This window comes from Danio rerio, chromosome 21 (genome assembly GCF_049306965.1).
Source record: "Danio rerio strain Tuebingen ecotype United States chromosome 21, GRCz12tu, whole genome shotgun sequence".
NCBI classification, from domain to species: Eukaryota; Metazoa; Chordata; class Actinopteri; order Cypriniformes; family Danionidae; genus Danio; species Danio rerio.
The window spans coordinates 16,701,824-16,720,116 of NC_133196.1; the positions used below are offsets into that span (position 1 = coordinate 16,701,824).

The window sequence follows — 18,293 nt, forward strand, 5'->3', positions numbered from 1 at the left end:
GAGGAGACACTTGCTTGCTTCTCTCATGGATGTGAGAAGAATGTTGAGATCAGAAGAAATGTACACAAAGGCCTTTGGTGGATTTACGAGGTATGGCACATATGATTGTCAAAAATGGCCTTGTGAAAACAAAGAACGCAAGAAGACGTATCCCAGGGTACATATTTCTTAGTTCTCGAATTTGAAGCCCTGGGCGCATATTCCCAATATTCCTGGGTTAGATTTGTTTTAGAAGATTGAAACAACATTAGGGCAAGTAATTAATAACAATTTTTTTAACTACCCCTTTATTTATTTTTTTTAAAACTACCCCTCAGTCTTAGTCTGCTGGATTCAGGTAGAGAAGAGAAATACACATTTTTTATTAAGCACTGATCATTAAATGGTTTTAATCTATGAAGTTCTATGATGTGCTCCTCAATTTTCAATAGCCAATAAAATGTGAACTTGCAGCTTTTGTTTAAAGCCCTCTGACATCTAGTTTATCTGGTTCTGCTTTATGTAAGATGCCTGCTTTCACTTTTAAAGGGCACCTATGATGCAAAATCAGGTTTTGAAAGCTATTTGGACTATAGTGTGTCTGCAGTCATATTGGTGTGATATAAACCAGAAGTCTTTTTTTTTTATTTTTATTTCCTGACGTTAAATTAGGATCCAAATATCTGCAATTTTGAGGCCCACCGCAACGTGACGTGGGTGATTTTCACCATTAACCAAATTGACTGACATCCACACATTAACATATCTCTATCTGTAGTAATACAAATAATAATACCCAAAAAGACTGGACTTGCAAAGTAACTGGGATTAAAAGATCTGTTTCAACTATCTGTGATCAGCTGAGTTTTACAAGTTTAAAATATTTGCAATAAAGTAAAACCACTGAGTAATTCATCACCACAGCCACATAATATTAGTACAATTATAAAAGAAGACCTTTCAATCTCAGTTTGCGGACACTAACTCAGTTTTTTTTTTGTAGATTAACATAACGAATATGCAATTGTTTTTTCACATGAGTGTTTTACTTTAATGCTGCTCCCTTAATGATGTGTAAGTCCTGTGCTTTAATTATATAGCCATTTCCCTGGCCTGTAATGTTCTTTGGTTAAGGTTTCTTGATCCTTTCTTTATTGTATTTAAATAATCATCTTCAGATCATGTTTTTGTATTTACTGCAGGAAAAGAAAATCAAAGCAAGGTTTACAAACAGAAATAAAAACATGTAATCTGTTGTATTTGTCTCACCTAATCACTTTATACTTACAGAAGTAGTTTTAACAGATTTGCTGATATTGTGTTTACATACTTTTATAGTTCTGCTAAACAAACCCATACTGGTAGCTTATTTACGCCAATTAACAGGTTTTATAAGTTTAAAGAAAATGGTCACACCCACATACTGTGCTCTGCTATGAAAAGACCTGCCAAAAGACACACAGAAACTGACGAGCAAGACAAGGGAATGGTAAGCATAAAAAACATTTGCTTTATTTTAAACAAATGTATAGTTTTTCACAATTAATTATGCATATTTCCTCATGCAGAGCCATGTTTACACTGGTACTATTCTCAGGTATGGAACACTTTTATTTTTACTCTTTCCTCATCTTGCTATTTATTAATTTTTATTTATTTATTTATTTATATTTTTTGCTAATTAATAACTTCTTCTGAAATAACTTTTACATGCTCATCATCACAAATGTGCTTATCTGATTAGTCATCTTGACTTAACTTTTTCTAAATTATTTCAAACTCTGATTTTCTGTTAAATTATGTTTTAAATGCTGGTATTTTGAGCTCATTGTCACAAAGGTTGAAGATAAATTCAAAGAAATAACTTGCATCATTTTGGTGATAGATTTAAAAAAACAAAACTACAACAACAACAAAAATATAGCTTGAACCAAAAATAATGAACAACCTACAATCAAAGGCAGAGTTACTGAATACATTATCAACACATTTATCAAGCTACTGATAAGATGCAATTATTAAATGAACTACACTTTAGTTGGACACATATCAGTCATCCACATTAAATGGTCAGTTGCTCTTGTTACAAAGATTTAAAAGAACAGTAGGTGAGTGAATTTTTATCATATTGCTACATACAATTTTTGAAATTACTAGGTTTATGAATGTTGTTATAGATAAAAACATTGATTAGGAATAAATTTGATACTTTTGATATAGATTAATAAGAATGCTGTCTTTGACCCAATGATTATACTATAATTCTGATATATATTAAAACAATGATACTATTACTGGCATCTTTTAGAATAAATTATTTCTTCATTTTTATATTGGTTTGGTATTACACTGTAAAAAGTGCAAGGTTTCATACAATACCTTCGTGTTGTCCCAACACAAATCAATTTGGTTAACTTAATTGTTTTTACAAATTTAAGTTGTCTCAATAAAGCTCAGTAATTGTGTTTATTCAGCTCATTTCATGAATGTATTTTCATACTGTAAGTAAAGAGTAGCCTACATTTTCAAATCTCTTAGTACAAAACTTTAAACTAGTCCCACTTGTAATACCAGTTGTCATTCTTGCAACACCTGATGTTAAGGTTATATTATAGTTGCACATGTTTTCATTTTACACAATCATTGTTTCGGGCAGCACGGTGGCGCAGTGAGTAGCACAATCGCCTCACAGCAAGAAGGTTGGTGGTTTGAGCCCCGGCTGGGTCAGTTGGCATTTCTGTGTGGAGTTTGCACGTTCTCCCTCTCTTTGCGTGGGTTTCCTCCAGGTGCTCTGGTTTACCTCACAAGTCTAAAAACATGTGACAGGTGAATTGGGTAGGCTAAATTGTCCGTAGTGTGAATAAGTGTGTACGGATTGTTCTTAGTGATGGACCCCAGATTAATAAAGTTGTTTCAGAACACAAGCTAATTGTGATATGTGTTGAGAACATTTGGTTTAATGACCAAAACACAACAGTAAGATCTTTTTTAAACATAGCACAAGGTACAGGTTTTAAATTGCTCTCGGTGCCATTACCATAATATGCTTGCAGATATATTCAAGGGACAGGCTAAGTGAACATACTTTGTTTTTGTCTTAGTAACTTTACCCACTGCAACTTTACCCAATTATGTCAGCACCCTGGGTGAAAAACAGTGTACTTCATTTCAGATTCATGGCTACGACCACGTATGTGGGGGTGCAGCCATAAATTCGTCAGCCTCCGAAATGAGACGCAGATTTAAAGTTATAAAGTTCACATGAGGTTGCTTTCAATAATACTCGATGCTTTCATAGTAATGCTGGGTTCACACCAAAGTTAGAGCACTGGGTAACTGTCACGCTCATGTAAATAGTAAAAATAATACAACTGAGATGAATCCAGGATGGAAGTGTTTTATTTTACCAGAGTTCAGATATAATAGAGCAAAAAAAAATAAAAAATAAAAAAAAGTCCAAAAACAGTGAAAATAAAGAGTGCAAAAGACATGGCAAAATGTGAGCCGATAACATCCAGAGGTCAGTCGATAGCAATGCAAACAGTCCACAAATTGAGATAAAGTTAACAGAGATTCCTGACAAGACACAGAGCAACATGACCAAGCAATAATAAACTGACAAAGTACTGCCGCTCAGATATAGCTGTGGTAATTAGGCACAGCTGGGTGGCTTATCAGAATAGCTGATCAGCATAGCAATAAACCACGTGACCACAACAACAGACACGCCACAACAAATGCACCTGAGTAGGCAAAACATAAGCACCTGACAACAATACAGAAAATACCAGAAGTGTGCACACACTTAAAACCATTACAAACTCTCTCTAAACTGGCAAACTGCATGTGCGTCAATCTGAGGAAGGGACCAGGGGCCTGTTTCAGAAAGGAGGTTAAGTGAAAACTCAGAGTATTTTAACCCTGAAATGAGAGAAACTCTGGGTTTTCCGTTTTAAAATGGCAGGTTTGTTAAACTCAAGAAATCAGGGTAAGTCAAGCCTGTTTCTGAAAGAAAGGTAACTTTAACTCAGAGTCAGTTACCGTGGTAACTTACTCTGTGAATCTAACCTGGTCCGGAGCAGGTTTTATTCTCTAAACTCTAAGTTTCTGTCGGTCTCCTCCCTTTTTTTTTAAAGATGAAGCATATTTCTCGCCTTAGCCTTACGTTTCCACACACCTATTTTAGAGCTCATTTTAGAGATGCCCATAAAAACGATTGATGGAAACGTCATGATTCACATAACTTTTGAAAATACGCATAATAAAACATGTGCATAACTGAGTAGGTTAAACTTTTATTTAATAAGATGCACATAAACTACTAAGTGCACTTAACAAATTACAGTATGTACATTAAAAAAAGGTTTGTTAGAGATGATGATGAAAATGTGTGTGAATGGACAAACCAGCAGACTGAGCACAATGCAGAACATCTTAAATGTTGTTTTAGTCATTCTAAAATGCCTTAACTGTTTCAGTATTAGTGTATATTATTAATTACCTCCGAGCGTCTGGAGCGTGTCAAGATCTCCGCGTCTGGCTATAAACGCCCCCACGTGTTCATTGTGTGTCAATTGTCTTCTGAGGCGCAAGTACATTGACGCAGCTTATTCTACCTCAGTAAATTCTGTTTTTACTGTTGATATTTAAGCAAGTTAATCAGGAAGTGACGATTGTGTTCTCTTTGACTTTTTGGATGAAATCGCTGCTTTATTTTTAGGCGTTATTCCAGTTTTGCACAAATTTATGTAATAGCCTATATTTTGATGGAAACATAGCTATTGCCTACATTTTTGTCACACACAGAACAAAGTCACGTATGAGGCTTGTCCTTTTTTTTTAACCTTCGACATGCACTGTTACTAGATTAATGGGATTATTATTCTGTCTAAAAATTATTTTATTACTGCCTACCTTCTTAATGTTATATCAACCTCTATCACTTGATCAATAAAAAGGCAGACACACAAAAAGTGCACTGTTATATCTATTAAAACTGATAAAAGTGTATAAAAGTTTAGAAAAAAAGTATAAACGTCACACATTACATTACTTATTTTATTATACTTAAATGTTTAAATACTTAAAATTAAAAATTACGCATTAACTTGAGCAGCTGTTTTCCCATGCTAACTGTCTCTGTTTCACTGATGGCTGCTTCTTTTTAAATATATACGCTCATTTGCTATAACTTTGCATGAGCAGATCAAGTTCAGCTGGAGAAAGAAATGGTGATCTCTTTTTTTAAGATGTTGCCATAGTCACTTGTAATATCTACGCTCTATTGTTAATGCCTTTTTATAGTCACGGTGTGCGTGCTCAACTCTGAGTTGGTCTACTCAAAGTTGATTGACCCAGCTCAGATTAGCTATTCTGAAACCGAAAACTCTAAGTTTTTAATCTCTCGGTAAATCAACTCAAAGTTCAAGTATAAACTCTGAGTTGTTTGATCCTCCTTACTGAAACAGGCCCCAGGTAAAAAAAAAAAAAATCCAATCTAATATTTTGAATTTGGACCGCAATTCCAAGTTCAACCACTGTCAATCCAACACACTGCACAATTAAAAATGTATACAACATGAAAATGTTATCAAATAATGCATCAAGTTATTAACATATGCAAACAAAAACAGTATTTTGTAGTGCTACATGTTTTGAAAATTTACCAAATGCTTGTGGAAATTTTTGCAAAGCAATAAAAAAAAAAACTGCAAAGGTCAGCTCGCTGTGCTGTGGCAGACTTATTGCAAAGGTGCTTCATAAGGACATTACTAATTATATTTGATTTGCTGATAAAACCTCAACTCAATGCAGGTTTTATGTTTTAAACAGGTTTCTTCGCCCTCGCATTGTGTGACCTTCAGTATGTGTTTGTGAATCAATCCAAGACTTGGGCAGAAGCTCAGAGATACTGTAGAGATAAATACACTGATCTGGCCACCATTGAAAATGAACAACAGACGATCCAGTTATTGGACACAGTGAATGATGATTCCATAGATTTGGCCTGGATTGGACTCTATGATGATCTGAACAGCTGGAAATGGACTCTGGAAAACAGTGATTTTTTCAAGGCAGGGGAGAAAGACTTCAGAAACTGGTATAATCCAGATCCATACAGTTATGGGGCACAAAGCATCTGTGTGTATATGAACAGGGGGATATGGTATACAACAGATTGCTCCAATAGATTGTATCCTACTGTCTGCTATGATGGTGAGTTTATACATTAAAATCTACAAGACAATTAACAAAACTGAAAGCAGCCAAACAAACTCAATATTAATATGAAATTATTATCTTTTAGGAAGAAAAAATGCCAGTGCTACTTATGTTTTCCTTTACCAGTATAAAAACTGGACTGAAGCTCAAAGTTACTGCAGGGAACATCACACAGACCTCATCAGTATCAGGAATGAAACTGAAAACCAGAAGATTGAGTATTTTTTAAGTAGTTATTATAATTATGCTGTTTGGATTGGTCTGTACAAAACAAGATCTTGGTCAGATCAGAGCAACTCTTCATTTAGTTACTGGAGCTCATGGCAACCAGATCGTTCAGGATCCTGTGCCGTGGTCTCATTTAGTGACTCTTGGAAATGGGCTGATGAATACTGCAATTATGCATTTCCTTTTATTTGCTACAGTGGTGAGTAGATCCTAAAATAATAGTTCACCTAAAAATGTATATTTTGTCATCACTGACTCACACTCATGTCAAACCTGAATGCATAGGATGTTGTGAATCAAGTTATAAAGTTTAAGAATGACACAATTTAATTATTTATTCGGTTGCACTATTCCATTAGCTGTGAGAATAACCAGTCACATCACTTACTGAATGTGCTTACACCAACCATTTTCAATTCCTAATGCAGGGAATATAATAAAAAAAAATTGAGAATATGTAATTAAAATGATTTTAGATGATGTTTCATTTACAAGATAAATTTAATATGTTGGGGTATTTTGATTAAAAAAAACATTATTTGTTTAATCTATTGACAGTATCGGGATCATCTCGTCAGTATTACCTCGTGAATCAGTCTTTGAGCTGGACTGAAGCTCAGAGATTTTGCAGGCAAAATTACACTGATCTGGCCACCATTGATAACATGGAGGAAATGAACAGGCTGATTAACACAGTCAATGGTAGTTATAGCGGGTCAGCCTGGATTGGTCAGTACGATGATGTGAACAGCTGGAGATGGTCACTGGAAGACAATGATTTCTATCTGCAAGGAGAAAGAGATTACAGGAACTTTTATCATGAACCTGACAACAGTGGTGGAAAAGAACTGTGTGTTTACATGAATTCTAATGGAAAATGGTATGACACATCATGTGATTACACACAGCAATTTGTTTGCTATGATGGTAAGGACACTTGATTTGTTACGAAATTAGATTTTTTTTTTCTTAAAAAGCTAACATGCATATATTTTCCAAATAATGTTCCACAGGTAGAGTGAATACTTCACAGAGATACATCAGAATCTATGATTCTAAAACCTGGACTGAGGCTCGTAGATACTGCAGAAATTATTACACAGATCTAGTAAATGTAAGAAATCAGACTGAAAACCAGAAGATTCTTGAAAGAACAGGTGGAGGAGTCTGGATCGGACTGTACAGAAACAGGGTTTGGTCAAACAATCAGAATAGCACTTATGAAAACTGGAGGCCACAAATTAATGGGTTACTGGCACAACCAGACAATGGTGTTAATCAAGGTAATGAATTTGGATATCAACATTGCACTGCAGTTTCATTTGGATATTCAGGACAATGGACAGATGAGGTCTGTGTATCCAAAATGCCTTTCTTCTGCTACAGTAGTAAGTTCACTTTCTTTGCTGGAAATTAATTTGCTGGAATTAATCAAATTAATATAGTGCAAAAACTCTTATCATAGTTATGACAAACATTTGGTTAACTCTAGACTAGTACTTGGACCACTGTGTCATGAAGTCATGAGACAACTTCTCATAAAGTTCTGATATATTCATTGAGCTTAAATTTATTCCAATGTGTGTGTCTCCATATTGGAAATAACAATCATGTTTAACACTGCTAGCTCTTTAATATCAGTTTGGTTTGTCTCAGTAGTCAACAGCAATGTCAGTTTACCATGGTGTATTGGTACATCGACAATCCGATGGTAATTTATTTATTTATTTTTTTGTTAAATAATCTCCAGGAACCTGTACACAATATTCATGCACTCGTCAGTATCACTTTATATCTGAGTTTAAATCCTGGGCTGAAGCTCAGAGATTCTGCAGACAGAATTACACTGATCTGGCCACTATTGATAACATGGAGGAAATGAAGAAGCTCTTTAAAACAGTACGTGGCACTTACTATGGCAAAGCCTGGATTGGACTGTATGATGATCTGAACAGCTGGAGATGGTCTCTGAATAATACAACTTTACAGGGAGGATTTAAAAGCTGGTATGTCCAGAAACCAGTTAACTCGGGTGGAAATAGTCTGTGTGCGTACATGTCATATAGCCAGGGTAGATGGAGTGAAGCCCCTTGCTCATTGTCACTTTTCTTTATTTGCTATGATGGTAAGAATTAATGTTGGACAAGTAATTCAAATAAAAACCTTTTGAGTCCATGATCAATTACAAACATAAATTGTTCCCCACAGGAAGAGTAAACGCTAGTACAAGTTATGTGTTTGTTTACCAGTATAAATCCTGGACTGATGCTCAGAGCTACTGCAGAGAACATCACACAGACATCGTCAGTATCAGAAATGAGATGGAGAACTACAGGGTTCAGGCGCTTTCAAATTCTTACACTGTTTGGATTGGACTGTACAGAAGCAGGTCTTGGTCAGATCAGAGCAACTCTTCATTCAGTAACTGGAGGTCAGGACAGCCAGATAATGCTGGAAACAGTGAATACTGCACTGCAGTGTCATTCAGTGACTCTGGTAACTGGACAGATGAAAACTGCAATACTGCCTTTCCTTTCATTTGCTACAGTGGTGAGTGAAAATCTAGACTAAAAATAATATAAATTAATTTATTAATACTAAGACCAAATAACAAATGAGAATATGGTTTTGGTCAATGGCAATTGGGGGGTTAGGGGGTAGGGTTAGCCATAATTAGCATCCCCATTGACTGATAATAAATGCTTGGGAGGCTTAGTGGTTAGCACTGTCGCCTCACAACAAGAAAGTTGAGTCCTGGCTTGGCCAGGGGGCATTTCTGTGTGGAGTTTGTATGTTCTCCGCATGTTCGAGTGGGTTTCCTGCGGGGTCTCCGGTTTCCCCCACAGTCCAAAGACATGTGGCATAGGTGAATTGGTAAAGCTAAACTGTGCATAGTGTGTGTGTGTGTGTGTGTGTGTGTGTGTGTGTGTGTGTGTGTGTGTGTGTGTGTGTGTGTGTGTGAATGTGAGAGTGTATGGGTGTTTTTTTTACTTTCATTTTTAAGATGACAATTAGTTATGACATCTTTGGCATCTTTTAGAATTATAAATAGATTATTGCAGATTATTTACAAATTAAAAGTAATTTTTTGGGCAACATGGTGCATGGGTCAGTGGTTAGCACTGATGCCTTGAAGCCAGAAGGTCACTGGTTTGAGTCATGGCTGAGTCAGTTGGCATTTCTGTGTGGAGTTTGCATGCTCTCCCCGTGTTCCCATGGGTTTCCTCTGGGTGCTCTGGTTTCACCAACAAGCTTAAAGACATGCAGTATAGGTGAGTTAAATTAAATAAACTAAATTGGCCAGTACTGAGTTGCAGATGGAAGAGCATCCGCTGTGTAAAATATATGCTGGATAAGTTGGCAGTTCATTCCAATCCCTGATGAATAAAGGGACTGAGCTGAAGGAAAATGAATGAACAAATGAATGAAATACTTTTATTTTAATTGGGGTAGTATTTATCTTTTAACAGGGATGTAGAAAAACTGCCTATCCTTCCCAAAATTAAAAAAAATAAAATAAAATAAAAAACCAGAAACTATATAAACTAACTAGAAATATAAAATTATAATTATAATTAATATTACCGCAATTAATTCACTTTTTTAGAATTAAGTATAACTAGTCTACTCTCAAAAAATATTTTCGGTGCTTCTTCAAACTAATTTTTAATGAGCTTAGTCAACACAGTTCTTTAGCTTTCTTTCGGACAACTTGGTTAATTTATGTTCAATTGACTTACATTTGTTAAAAACAGATAAAAAAGTTAACTTAATTGATTTGTGTTATAACAACATGAAGGAATTGTGTGGAACAGCATTTTACAGAGTATATTATGCTCACATTACCTCAGGTAGAAGTCAAGAGGTGTAAATTGTAAAAGTGTCATTCATTCATTAATTTTCTTGTCGGCTTAGTCCCTTTATTAATCCGGGGTCGCCATGAACCGCCAACTTATCCAGCAAGGTTTTACACAGTGGATGCCCTTCCAGCAACAACCCATCTCTGGGAAACATCCACACACACATTCACACAGACACACACTCCTACACTACGGACAATTTAGCCTACCTAATTCACCTGTACCACATGTCTTTGGACTGTGGGGGAAACCCACGCGAATGCAGGGAGAACATGCAAACTCCACACAGAAACGCCAACTGAGCCGAGGCTCGAACCAGCGACCCAGCAACCTTCTTGGCGACAGCACGACCTACTGCACCACTGCTTCGCCCTTGTAAAAGTGTAAAAGGTGTAAAAATGACTTTAATTTTTACATTAAAGTATAATAGTAATTCCCCCCCACCTTGACAGCAATAACATCATCCCGTCAGTATCACTTTGTGAATCAGTCTATGAGCTGGACTGATGCTCAGAGATTCTGCAGGCAGAGTTACACTGATCTGGCCACCATTGATAACATGGAGGAAATGAACAGGCTGATTAACACAGTCAACAGCAGTTACAATGGTTCAGCCTGGATTGGTCAGTATGATGATGTGAACAGCTGGAGATGGTCACTGGAAGACAATGATTTCTATCAGGAAGGAGAAAGAGATTACAGGAACTGGTATCATGAACCAAACAACTATGGTGGTAAAGAACTGTGTGCTTACATGGATCCTAATGGAAACTGGTATGACACATCATGCGAGAGTTATTACCCACCTGTCTGCTATGATGGTAAGACATTTCTTTTTGAATATATTTAAATGCACATACTAATTAATTTTTCACTTAAAGGTTAATTACGTTAAAGTCTTAAGAAACTTTACAGTCAGTGTTGGTGTAAGATCTGCATAACATTTTGACCATTGTAAAAAAAAAATGTAAAAGTATTACCGAAAAAAAAATTATTCAAAGATGATTCATTGGATTAAATCAAATTTTTTACATTAAGTGGTTGTAAACAATTTATTTGGGCTGAATTTAAGCAAACAAATTAGGTTGAACATTATTAAACTTAATTTGTTTGTTTAAATTCAACACAAATAAATTGTTTGCAACAGTTCTGCATGCAACACTTTTTTGAGTGAGATGTACCGAATACATTTAAAATGAGGATGACCAGTCAAGGTGACAAATAACATGATACTGAATATGTTTCTACCTTAGGTAGAGAAAATGCGACTCAGAAGTATATTTTGGTAAGTACAGGTATGCCATGGACTTCAGCTCAGAGCTACTGCAGACAGAGATACACAGACCTGGCCAGTGTGAGGAATGAGACAGAGTGGCAACAGATACTGAACATTACACGTTATAGATATTATAGTTATTTATCTGGATATAACGTGTGGATTGGTCTGTACAGAAACAGACTGTGGTCAGATCAGAGCAGCTCTTCCTTCACATATTGGCTGCCACAGATTCAAAGTGATGTTGCACAACCAGATAATGGTGCAAGTGTCCCAGCAGAACAGGGAGCTCAACACTGTACAACTGTGTCTTTAAAATACTTTGGTCAGTGGACAGATGAGAGATGTTTTGCCACTTTGCCATTCTTCTGTTACAGCGGTGAGAAAATAAACCTTCTATTAATAAATAAAATAATAAACATCATGTTATTACACAGAAAAGTGTAACATTTGCTCATTACGCTAACATAATCTTTCTGTTTGCTTTGTGGTGAATCTGATGACTATTACATGAACCCACATTTGCAGATGTGTACGGTATGTTTGTATTGTTTTGCTAGTTTTTTTTTCTGTTTTCATTACATAATAGGTGTTAATATAAGAATTAAACTGTACTGACATGTTTATTTATTTCATTTTTACTGATTAGTGATGGGAATGCGAGTAGAAGTTATGAGTCTAGAAAATTTGTCAAAGACACAGATTGAGGAAGAGGTGATTATACAGGTAAGTCACTAATAACAACGCTACATTTTCCTTTAAGATTTTATGTAATTGGTTGATAACACATACACTTTCCTTTATAAATATGTTATGTTAAATTGCTCAAGACAACAAAGAGATGTTTGTCATAATTTGTATATATTTTCAGTTACAAGAGGAGCTGATGAAGCTTGGAGTTCCCAGCAACGTCACCATGCATCTGAGAAACTATTATAAGACCAAACCCTGATGAAGGACGATAGCGCTTTACTGTTTCCACATTTTAGAGTTTTAGACTCAGTTCTTACCACTTGCATATCATATAAATTTATTTTCTTTACTTTTATAAATGAATGATCTTAATCATAATAGTAATTGTATCTTAAATATTCATAATTAACAGGTTCTGTGTTTAGTGAGTCACAGTTTTTCCCATTTATTTACAGTTATCAGTTGCGATATGGGACTACAATCCATATTCCCCAATTTTATTGACATTTTAGTAGTCTGAAAATATCTGTCAATAAAAATATTATATAAACTATATTAAGTCCATATAAATAAAAGAAAGAGTTTTGGCAGTTTACTACAGGGTTTTTTCCCCCATAATTTACAACACCAACCCAAGTAATATCACTTCAAACTATTAAATAAGAAATTTTAGAAAAAATGCAATTCAAATTCATAAACACAAAAGCGGAAAAATACATTACAAAAAAAAAAGAACACTTAATTTGCTGATATTTTATTTTACTTTTCAATGCTCTTTTCCCCATAATAAAATAGTATGTCATTGTATTTGATTTAGTTTTAAAAGACCAATCAGTGAAGCGTTGATATCAAAATTGATTTAGCTTGAAAATTATGATTGGGTTATGAGTATACTGTATAAAGTTTGATCATTAGCTGTTAATGGAAAGGTATGTAAGATGAAACAAAAATTCCAATAAATAAATTATACAATAAATTGTATATATATTACAGTTCTGTGCGATATTCTGGAGTATCAGAATTCGTACAGCCTCTTCACTCTTGTGTATTACTCTGCCCACATAGAGTGACAGCAGATTAATAAATTTATTACAGTTTGATAAATATTGCAGCTTTTGGACCACATAATGAACTTTTGAGGCAATATTTAGTTTATTTATAAGGATAGTGCCTATTTTAAATATTTATATAAATCTCCATCAGCCTGTCATTAAGCAGAGCAAAAGCAGTTGATGCTGTCCATCCACAAGACGGCGACGGAGACCGCATAATAAGCCCTTAGAAGAGAAAAACATCGTAATTTCAAACTACAGCTGATTAAATCATTATAAAACTGGTATGTGACTTTCTAAGTCGATCTCTCTTATTTGTATGGTGTAGTGCTGTATTTATACCAAAGTAATTGTAGTATATTGAGTGTGAGATGGGACTCATATCAGGAATGTATGTATTTTGTGTTGGTCACTATTTGTAAAACCTTGAGTTACTTTTTTTGGTTGGCCATCTGTTTGTTCCTAATGAGTCTCCTGTTTTCGTTACTGCAGACAAGTTCAATTAAAATATACTTTCTTGCATGTGTTTTGTGCTTATCCTTATCTCAATAGTAATCTTGTAGTGATTGTGCTGCTTTGACTTTTTTAGGGTTAATTATTGTGATCTCCCGATTGCAACTGAAATACTTTGAAATCTTTGTAGACTGATGGCATTTCATGCCGTTCAGCCTTATAATCTTAAATGTAAGCAAAATCACCTCTTTAGTCATCACTTTAGACATTACTCTAGAGAATCATTCAAACACTAGTTCTAAACTGATGTTAGCGAAGTAGTGAACACGTCTGCAGCTGAGCATCAGAAGGAATGGCAGAAGAAAGTAGTTCCTCTTACAAAAGTATTTTTAGACTCTGTGTTTGATTTTCTTTTTATATACATGATTATGTTGTTGAATTGTTACATAAATACAATGTCACACAAGTACAAGTGCAATATGGTTGTATATCGTCACTGGTGGGACACTAAGGCACTCGGCCTGCAACCTTATTCCAATGCACGCCTGAGTGTGATATTGCTCATATATATTGGTGTTTGTTTTGAAATGGTTTTGTTTAGAAAAAACAGAGTTGGAATTACAACAAATTTACAATAAATTGTAAAGTTTTCAAAGGAAGTGGTGGTATTTTTTTTTTAGGTCTTATGGTACATTGTAGTACAAAAAATATATATCCTTACCCCTGAAAGCGCATAAAATGTCATGTATCACAATATGAAATCTTTGCTATGTTTATAATATATGAACTTTTAATTTAAAGTTCACTTAAAGCTATTTAAAAGTGAATCTTGTGAACATATAAAACAAAAATAATGACTTTATTCAACAGTTTCCTCTACTCATTGTCAAGGGGCACATTCATGTTATGTCTTGACAGCACCTATGATGTATTAAAGTACCTCGTGCATGGCATCCGAGTGTATATGTCACCCAGGGGTGACCTAAACTGACCTAAACGGCATTTTGTTACCTTACTTGTATCTATAAAGTTGAATCTAATCTAATCTAATCTTAAGTCGACAACATTTCAATTCAAGTAGTTTTCATCGGGTCAAACAGGGAACACAAGAGAATTCAAGATATAGCCAAACACATCACACCTGCAAACAATCATCTCCCCAATAATGAATCAGTAAATAAGAAAAATACACAAGTTGAAACAAATAAAAAAAATGAAATGTATATAAGAAAATACATATATATACACATACATATACACATATATAATTATAAAAAAAAGATTTCAAGTCAAGGCAATGAGGTGGCATAGTAGGTAGAAAGTCGCTTGTTCAAACCTCGGCTGGGTCCGTTGGTGTTTCTGTGTGGAGTTTGCATGTTCTCCCCGTGTTTGTGTGGGTTTTTCTCCGGGTGCTCCGGTTTCCCCCACAGTCCAAAGACATGTACAATAACTTGCCTAATTACCCTGCCTAGTTAACCTAGTTAAGCCTTTAAATGGCACTTTAAGCTGTATAGAAGTGTCTTATTATCAAATATTATTTACTATCATCATGGCAAAGAGAAAATAAATTAGAAAGTAGTTATTACAGTGTGTTAATATACAAAATTACAAATCTGCCCCTCTAGGTATATCCACAGGTGTTCCACAAGGATCTATTTTGGGCCTTTTACTTTTTACTTTATATATCAATGATCTCCCATCTATGTGTCCTAACAATAACATACAAATGTATGCGGATGACACTGTTATATTTATTCATGGTAGTAGTGTGTTACAAGTTGCAGACAGACTCACAGAATCACTGGTACATCTTTCAGCCTGGTTAGATCAATGCTGTTTACAGTTGAACATCTCTAAAACCGTGTGTATGTTTTTTTCTAAGAATGGTAGGCTAAGTTTAGTACCAGATGTATTTGTATCAGGGGAAAGATTACAAGTTGTATCTGAGTACAAGTACCTTGGAGTTTTAATAGATTCAAAACTATCATTTCAGTCTCAGGTTAAAAAGGTTTGTAACCGGGTCAGATTCAGTTTAGCAAATTTTAGATTTATTCGTGATCAGATGTCATGTGAGGCTGCTCTAATCTATTATCACTCCATGATCATTTCTCACATCACTTATTGTTTAACCACTTGGTCCCACGCCAGCATCACTACTCTGAAGCCACTTAAATCTTTATACAAACAATCCATAAAAACCCTTGATAAGAAATCAGTTCAATATCACCATTGTTTAATATTAAAGAAATACAACCTGCTTAGTTGGGAAAATTTAATTACATATGTACATATTTGTTTAATGTTTAAGACTTTACATAACCCGACTTCACCATTAAATCAGTTTATAAATATTAGAACAACTGCTCACCGAACTACTAGAGGAGGTGACAGAGGGGACTGCATTATTCCTCTCAAAAAAAGCAAATTCAGTCAATCTGTATTTTCAGTGAGAGCTGCTAGGGAATGGAACTCCATCCCACCCACAATTAGAAGATCATGCACTTTTCGTTCTTTTCAGTCTCATATTAGAAATTGGTTATTGACAAATCAGCATTGTCAGCATTAGTACTGTATTCTTGACACATTTGTACTGTTGTCTTTGGCTTTTTGTCCTCTGCTCCCATCAGTCTGTTCTTTTTTTTTCTTTTTTTCTTTTCTTTACTTTTTTAACTGTATTTCTTATGAAAGTGTATTTAATGTTTAATGTTGTGCTTCTATTTTAGGTGTGACTTTTTAACATTCTGTAAAGGGTCTACGGATGAAAAATAGCCATTCTTGGCTAATTCTGGCACATTTTACAGTAATGTTTATTAATGTGCATTGACCCTGTAAACAAATAAACTAAACTAAACTAAACTAATTAAAGTTTTTTTTAGAAATGTGTTGAAAAAATCTTCTCTCCATTAAAAAAAGTCCAAATAGATTCCAAAATTCCAAAATATGAGTAATAACTGCTTTACACAAAAAAAATCTTGTCATGTCAGACAATTTTGCGAAAAAATAAAAATAAATAAATAACAGGAAGTTATTTGCATTCCTTTTCCAAACACAGCCAATAAAAATGCTACTCTTTCAACCGTTCAGCTCGCTCTCTCTTAATCTCTATCTCTCTCTCTCTCTCTCTCTCTCTCTCTCGCACGCACACAGACACACATGTTTGTTTTTGTGAAAAGCGGGGACATTACATAGGTTTCCATTCATTTTATACTGTTCAAACCGTATATTATATTGCCCTCACCCCACCCCACCTCTAAACCCAACCATCACAGGAGACTGTGTGCAGCTTTACTCTCTGATTAAACTCATTCTGTAGGATTTATAAGCATTTTGAGAAATGAGGACGTCACCAATGTCCTCATATTTCACCTCCTTTTTGTAATACCTGTGTCATTCCCATGTCATTATACAGATTTGTGTCCTGATGTCACAAAAACACACACACAAGCACACACACACACACACACACCCACACACACACACACACACACACACACACACACACACACACACACACAAACACACACAACAACAACAACAACTACAACAACAACTTGCTAAACTGATTAGAGAAAACAGAAATAAACTGTAGCCAAGGGTAAATATATTTTAGTTCTCAAAAATGTAGCCCTGGGCACATATTCTCGATGAGCCTGGGTTTGATTTGTTTAAGAGGATTGGAACATCATGAGTAATTAATCACAACACTGTTATTTTGGGTAAACTAACCCTTTATTTATTTATTTATTTATTTATCTATTTTATTATTTTTTTTAAACTATTAGTCTGTAGATTAAGGAAGATACATAAATGGTTTCCATTTTTAAAGTTCTATTATATGGTCCTCACTTTCAATAGGCAATACAATGTGAACTATAAGCATTTGTTTAACCCTTTCACATCTTGTTTATCTGGTTCCGCCTTATGTAAGATGCATGTTTTTTTTTTCTTTTATAGCCACAATGATTACACATACCAGTGGTAAAGCAAATTTAGCTGTATAACTGAAAAGCAAGACACTGAGTTCTATACTGCAAAACAAAAGCTTTACTGATATGAATAAATCAGATATTGCAAACAATAGTATCGATATTATGACAAAAATTCTTATTGGTCTATTTTATTAGAGATAAAATCTAATAAAATAAAATAAAAAAAATCACTATTTGAGAATGACAGAGCTAGCACAGAGACAAATAACAATGGCTATCTGTGTTATACATTCCTTTTTCTCATGTGGGTGTTTTGCTTCACTTTAATCCTGCTCCCTTACTGATAAGTGTTTGTCCTATAGGCATTTTCCTTGCATGTGATGTTCTTTGGTTAAATATTATTGATTCTTTTTTGTATTTTATTGAATTTAAAGAATCATCTACAATGATAAAGACTGTGTTTTTATATTTAATGCTGGTAAAGAAACTTTAAGGAAAGCATGTAAGGCAAATACAAACATGTATTCTTTAGCATTTGTCTTCTAGTCTAACAGGTTTGCTGATATTGTGTTCACATTCTTTTATAGTTCTGCTAAAGAAA

At 34.7% G+C, this 18,293-nt stretch overlaps 2 protein-coding genes across 4 annotated transcripts in view; both read left to right on the top strand.

The window, feature by feature from the left end:
* Nucleotides 1–1,440: 1,440 nt before the first annotated feature.
* si:dkey-11o15.4 lies at nucleotides 1,441–14,422 on the top strand. 2 transcript variants are annotated; one of them, XM_068218958.2, is made up of 12 exons: nucleotides 1,441–1,468; nucleotides 1,548–1,576; nucleotides 5,812–6,195; nucleotides 6,287–6,628; nucleotides 6,988–7,356; nucleotides 7,443–7,817; nucleotides 8,180–8,554; nucleotides 8,638–8,979; nucleotides 10,742–11,110; nucleotides 11,543–12,102; nucleotides 12,215–12,291; nucleotides 12,437–14,422. In XM_068218958.2, exons 2-10 carry the CDS (start codon nucleotides 1,552–1,554, stop codon nucleotides 12,010–12,012), a joined length of 3,051 nt encoding a protein of 1,016 aa, XP_068075059.2. In that variant the 5' UTR covers nucleotides 1,441–1,468; nucleotides 1,548–1,551; the 3' UTR covers nucleotides 12,013–12,102; nucleotides 12,215–12,291; nucleotides 12,437–14,422. The 2 variants fall into 2 exon arrangements, with proteins under 2 accessions (XP_068075059.2, XP_073791208.1); XM_073935107.1 differs by lacking the exons at nucleotides 10,742–11,110; nucleotides 11,543–12,102; nucleotides 12,215–12,291; nucleotides 12,437–14,422 and adding an exon at nucleotides 9,734–9,853 and having other exon boundaries at nucleotides 8,638–9,371.
* The window catches only part of LOC141379826 (uncharacterized), a 195,959-nt gene continuing 181,511 nt past the window's right edge, over nucleotides 3,846–18,293 (top strand). For both annotated transcript variants that reach the window (XM_073935109.1, XM_073935108.1), the window contains exon 1: nucleotides 3,846–3,995. The gene's annotated coding sequence lies outside the window, so the exon portion shown is untranslated. The remainder of the gene's footprint in view (nucleotides 3,996–18,293) is intronic.